Below are 6,000 nucleotides of genomic sequence, written 5' to 3' on the forward strand. Positions count from 1 at the left end.
CAGAGAGGCTAACCTAAAGGAAGACAGACCTCAATAAAGTTCCACAAAAACTCCCCTAGATGTAAAGCTTCAACCTTACACAAAGATCCTTCTTTGTGCCACTTTCACCCCCTCTACCCATTATTTGTTTTCCCTCTAAAATTAAATATAAAGAAAAAGAAGACACAGAAACAGAAAAGAAAACATAGGATAGAATCCAGACTCACTGTCCACCATTTGGACGAAGGCAAACAAAAGGCTCCAAAACTGCCACCCGCCAGGTCCTACCAACACCTTGCAGTGTCCACCATTTGGACGACAAGTAGCCAGCCGAAGCATCCCCTCGCTCTCAATGGTGGGTTCTGAATCATTTATTCACCGGTTCCTGGTTACCGTGTGACCTCTGTCACCCCACCTCTCTTTCAACGTACGCACCAATTGACTTCACAGTTTTTAATGCCTTCTTCGTTGCTATCGTCCATTATAATGGGATATTGCTGGAAATCATCATCAGGAATACTAATACAATATACACAGTGAGCAATGGATGCCATCCATTGTTTAAAACACACCCATGGCCGAATAAACCAAATGATCATCTTTGTTTCTGGAACAGACCAACTGATCATATTGTAAGTAACTACTATGAACTGACAAAAGACCGCGTGCGATGATAGGGACTACTATATATAAAGATGATGCTGATGATAAGATGTGAGCATGGAAGTTTGGCACTGATTGCTGGATTGCTAAACAATGTTTCTGCCGGCCAGAAAAATAACAAACTCGCCCATCCACGCCTCCTCAGTGGACACATTGATACATTGCTCAGTTGGAATTGATAATTTGGGCCGCCGGTAGACATTTATCTCAGCGGCTGAACTTCATTAGAATCATGCTCCTTCCACCCCCCAACACAGTCGGAGCTCAGCTGATCTTTCCTCATTCCCAATTCTCCACTAGTCACTACTTTCATAAGCAGGAAAAGGGTAGAAAGGAACATAGGATTGGTACTTACAACCTGAGGGGTATCAATGGCTGCTGAACAACAAATTGTCAAGCAGCAGCAGAAGACAAATGATAGGGCAGAATGGTCTGAAAGGATCAGACTGCTACATCGATCTCAGAGCAGCTCAACAGGGAGATACCACTCCAATTCCAACAATAGCCAGCTGCACCACCCATCCTCTCTAAATACTTTGCACCACAGCAGGTGGATGCCTTGCATTCCTTGCAAGGAGGGCAGGAGTATTCTGTGAATAACGGGCACATGAAACTCAAAATGAAGGAGCCTGCTGCAGTAAACATCCAAAGAAGCAGAGGTCAGGGATGCGGATGGCGATCATCAGCAGAAAGGAGGTGCCTGCAGATCTGAAAGGGAGATCATCTACTGAAGAATTGAGCCAGCAATGCCATCATAACTCAGCAGCAAAAATTGTAGAGCAGCGAAGCACATCAGCCAAAGACAAGAACCAATTCATTTCCTTTGATAGACCAGTCTATTCAGGTAAAGAAATCGATCACATTATTAGAGGTGATACCATGATTGACTCCAGCTTCCCACAGGCCTTGCCATGCAAAAACCAACAAGGTCACAGGGCCTCTGTTGATGGACAAAGCAGAGGTCCTAGCACGGTGTGCATTCCAGGCCTAATCCACAAGTACCAGCCCAAGGTATTTGAGGATATTGTTGGCAATGAGATGGTAGTCAAAGCACTCTCAAATGCCATCCAGAGGAAGAGGGTCTCACCTCTCTATCTCTTCCATGGACCCAGTGGAGCTGGCAAGACATCCACTGCCAAGATCTTTAGCATAGCTTTGAACTGTGAGTCTCCTTCTCCTTCCAAACCATGCTGGAAATGCACCAGTTGTTCCCGAAGCCTGTATACAGCAGAAATGTGCTCTGGAAACAGAAATTCTGCCTTTGAAAACATAAGAACCCTACTTGAGGGCACCACATTCATGCAGACATTTCCTGGCTTCAAGGTTTTCATCATCAACGAGTGTCATTACCTAGCAAAATATTCCTGGCGAGAACTGTTGGAAATGATAGAAGAGGAGAATTATGGTGGTTCCCTAGTCATAATTTTGATAACAGAGGATGCAAAAGCCATTCCTAAGACTATCTCATCTCGATGCCAGAAATTTGCTTTTGCCAAGCTCAAAGATAGTGACATCGCACAGAAACTGGCAATGGTCGCATCTCATGAGGGAATTAAAATCAGCAAGGATGCTCTGAAACTAGTAGCCGCAAAAGCTGATGGAAATCTTAGGGAAGCTGAGATCTTGCTGGATCAGCTGGCACTTCTTGGACAGTGCATCACTACTTCTACGGTTCAGCAACTAGTTTGTACCCTTGGCCACTTTCTATCATCTATTATGAAGCTGCTATTAGCGCATTATCCCAATACTGCTGCTGCTTTTATTAATTGTTTCATTCTTATCTGAAATTGTCTATCCATAGGTGGGTCTGGCTTCACATGACAAGCTAAGTCACTTACTTGAGGCAGCACTTGTTGGCAATTCCCTGGAGACAGTGAGATGCACTAAGGATCTAATCGCATGCGGCATCGAACCGCAGGATCTTGTGTCTCAGTTAGCTTCTCTAGTAATGGAAATTCTAGCTGGTACTTCTCCATTGGCAACATCACATGATAAGAGAAAAATGCAAACTCAGTCTCAAGTAGTTACTTGCAGTCTCCTTTTCAGTCACTGGACATCTCTGGCTCACAAGCTACACTCTGTTGCAGGGGATAACCAACCAGAGAGATTGTGTCGAGCTTTGAAAATACTTGCTGAAACTGAGAAGCAGCTGATTATGTCTCCATGCAACCACACGACCTGGGCTACTGCTGCTCTACTGAAGATTGCATCAGGGGACAGCTTCAGTGGCAGTTCTTCAGATATCATACTGCCTAAAGATACAACCCTAGCAGGTATGCTTTTCATATTAACAAATCACATGAAAGATAACCGGTTTTCTTAAGCTGGCACACTCATTCCAAAGAATGTTTTTAGGTAAATACCATATAATTTGATATAAGTGGTGAATGGGCATCCAATATTCATCATGCCTGCAGGTGACAGTTCTGACACAGCATGCATGACGGATGGGGCGGATATCAACAAGCCTGGACCCTCCAACCACATTGACAGCAATGGGGTCAGGCATCATCCCCCTAATTCAGTGCCAGAACAAAGTACTAATGCTGATAACTTGAAAGAAAGTTTCAAAAGTATTGATGTGGAGGAAGTATGGCACAGCATCCTAGAAAGGATCCAGAATAAAGTCCTAGGAGAATTCTTGAACCAGCAAGGGAAGCTTGTATCACTAACTGTCTCAAGAGGTAATGCACTTCTACCAAACTGAAGCAACTTCATAATCTCCTACGAGACTTCTCTCTTATCGGTCATTGTACACCATTCTAACAGACAATGCCATAGTGCACTTGATGTTCAAGAACTCAGAAGACAAACTAGCAGCTGAAAAGTCTGAAGAATCCATCTCAAATGCCCTTAAAGCTGCTCTTGGATGCCCAGTCACTGTGAATGTCAGTCGTGAACCAACACAACTAGAATTTGTGACTACAAAATCAGTAACTTGCAATGAAAAGCAAGCCCCAGAACATACCCAACAACAGAGAACACAATTTCTTCAAATATCCAGACCATCCAGTAGCCTGGATAGCAGAGGGCTTGTTCTCAAACGAAGCATGAGCCAGAATTCTGGGTGGACATTGAACAGTAATTGGAGGTCCACAAAACTGCAAAACAGCATGCAAATGCATGCCCACGAAGATAAACACATTGGTAGAATAATTAGAGAAAGCATAGGCTGGAGTCCAGAGATGCCTCATGTGTCTGGTCACTTGACTGAAGGCTGCAGAGAGAGTCTCATCAAAGATCCTGAAATGGCCTACTATAAGCAGAGATGGCTGTCAATATCATCAATACAACAGGGAGATGCAAGCATTGAGCCATACAGCCAGGATTTGTTGTTTGAGGAAGCAAATGCAGATATACAGATGCGTGCAAAGAATTCAAAGCTCAACAAGGACCTTTTAAAGCTGAAACAACAAGGCAACAGCATGAAATACATGTGAGTAATGGGCATTTTTGAGATGTCAAAAGTAAGAATTACATAAGAATGTCAACACGACCTATCCAGCCGGTAGGCACCCTCTCCCCTTTGGAAGAGGTCTCAGATTTGATCTACAGTGGTGATACATGACCACCATATTTCTCAAAAAGCATTGCATAACAATACTGAAGCAGCTATTATCTTTTGCGCAGGGATCCGAATCGCTCTTGGAGTTGCACTGAGAGGTTTTGCAGGGGTGAAACAATGGTAAGATCTCATTTTACAGGTATAAACTAAGCTAGAAGCTTGCTCCTGATATACAAATTCTGTTGTGGAAACTGAAGGTGAACAACAGCATAAGGGGTTTCACAACCAATAGGCATGTGCTCAAATGGATTAATCCATGCAAAGATCCCAGCATTACAAAAAATAAAGCTAAGAAGGCCCAACAGGATCCAAGGAAGACTCCTCCAACTTCATCACATTCTTCATCATAATACAAAATCCAGCCAAGCAACTCCTATAATTGCAGTGTCTTATTGAATGATGAGAATGTTCAAGTGCGCTGATTACAAATGAATTGAATCTTGTAGTGCCTTGTCAAGCAGTTACGTATGTTGATTCAAATGCAAGATATATGAACTTGAGTCTAGATCAAAAACGGATTTCAGTTAAACAGTAAAAGCAGAAAGGTGTAAATGGCGCCTAAACTTTCCAGATGAATCACAAATTAAAGTACTAACTTATGACAATCTTAAAGAATTAATCTTCATGAGGCAAACCAAAACATCAATGACTTAAAAGAAAAATCAGGAAGAGAAACATGTGGTTACATGTAATGCACTCCAAGAAGAACCTTAACCGCTAGCTTATAAGGGCTTAAAGAAATGGAACATCAGATTGCTGAAAGATCTTAGTTACCGCAAGCAGGAGCAGGTGCAGGTGCAGGAGTGGATTAGGTTGCAGGTAGGGGGAAACTGAATTCTTAAAAAAAAAAATGAATAAGGAAATACGTAGTAAGTGGGTGATCAGCAAGTTTCTTAAGAGACTCTGAAATGGATGAACCACCATACGTGCCAGTATCCTGCTATTAAGAGCTAAGATATAAGGGAACAAAAAACAAATCTGTTATTGAATGACCATAATGGATTTATTTTTTCAAAGTAAAAACTGGTCAACTTTTTAGAATATATGCTTGTTTTCTTGAAATAACATGACATATTTATCAGTTTAAGAGAAAGCTCAAAAACTTTTAGGAAGATAGGCATCCACAATAACTTGTAGTTAGTTCAACAAGTAAATAAGCTGTATCAATCCATCGATACCATACTACCAGTGCAATGAGTCACCATTGGTCCAAAAGTCAGAGAAACTTTCCATCCACATAGGTTGGCAGGCATCCATAATCAACAAAAGAAAGAAAGAGGAATATGAACTTGAATACCACCAGCCTAAACATCATGATAAATTGTTCAGATGTAGCTAGCAGAGACAAGGAATCATGGTGTGATTCAAAAGGACATAGAACATAGATTGCAAGGTGCAGGCGTAATCAATGCTGACAGTTTTCCAATTACATTATATACGATAACCCTAAATAGGAAACATGACGAATGAGTATCCACAAAGCCAACCCCAAATAATTTGGAAAAGGCTGGACGGTTATGATTATAGTTATGATACCAATCAAGCAACCAAGAAAAGCAATTGTCTTAGATTAGCAGTAAGACACTGGCATTAGCACAAAGCTTAGGGCAAAGAAAATTGAGAGAATAAAGGACAAGTCATGGAACATTATATGGAATAAGACCACACAATCCAAACAACAACAGCTGCCCTTTCTAAATTAGTACGACAACACCACCTATGAAGGATCAAAACAAAATTTTCTATCTCAGCACCAACAGTTCTCCTCCAGACTTAGAATAAGACAATGAGAT

At 41.7% G+C, this 6,000-nt stretch overlaps 2 protein-coding genes across 2 annotated transcripts; both read left to right on the plus strand.

Moving 5' to 3' along the window:
• Nucleotides 1-1,314: 1,314 nt before the first annotated feature.
• Nucleotides 1,315-2,965, plus strand: LOC140852179 (protein STICHEL-like). Its single transcript, XM_073245144.1, has 2 exons — nt 1,315-2,325; nt 2,444-2,965. The coding sequence occupies exons 1-2, from the start codon at nt 1,315-1,317 to the stop codon at nt 2,963-2,965; spliced, it is 1,533 nt and encodes a 510-aa protein (XP_073101245.1).
• A 925-nt stretch (nt 2,966-3,890) lies between these two features.
• On the plus strand, nt 3,891-4,662 carry LOC140852180 (uncharacterized). The gene is made up of 3 exons (XM_073245145.1): nt 3,891-4,078; nt 4,273-4,327; nt 4,405-4,662. Exons 1-3 carry the CDS (start codon nt 3,891-3,893, stop codon nt 4,555-4,557), a joined length of 396 nt encoding a protein of 131 aa, XP_073101246.1. The 3' UTR covers nt 4,558-4,662.
• Nucleotides 4,663-6,000: the final 1,338 nt, after the last annotated feature.

Source organism: Elaeis guineensis, chromosome 10, assembly GCF_000442705.2.
Source record: "Elaeis guineensis isolate ETL-2024a chromosome 10, EG11, whole genome shotgun sequence".
Lineage (NCBI taxonomy): Eukaryota > Viridiplantae > Streptophyta > Magnoliopsida > Arecales > Arecaceae > Elaeis > Elaeis guineensis.

Coding starts and splice junctions, on each gene's coding strand:
- LOC140852179 (XM_073245144.1), top strand. CDS start 1,315: ATGGCGATCATCAGCAGAAAGGAGGTGCCTGCAGATCTGAAAGGGAGA. Junction 2,326..2,443: donor CTTCTACGGTTCAGCAACTA/GTTTGTACCCTT, acceptor GTCTATCCATAG/GTGGGTCTGGCTTCACATGA.
- LOC140852180 (XM_073245145.1), top strand. CDS start 3,891: ATGGCCTACTATAAGCAGAGATGGCTGTCAATATCATCAATACAACAG. Junction 4,079..4,272: donor GGCAACAGCATGAAATACAT/GTGAGTAATGGG, acceptor TCTTTTGCGCAG/GGATCCGAATCGCTCTTGGA. Junction 4,328..4,404: donor TTTGCAGGGGTGAAACAATG/GTAAGATCTCAT, acceptor TGGAAACTGAAG/GTGAACAACAGCATAAGGGG.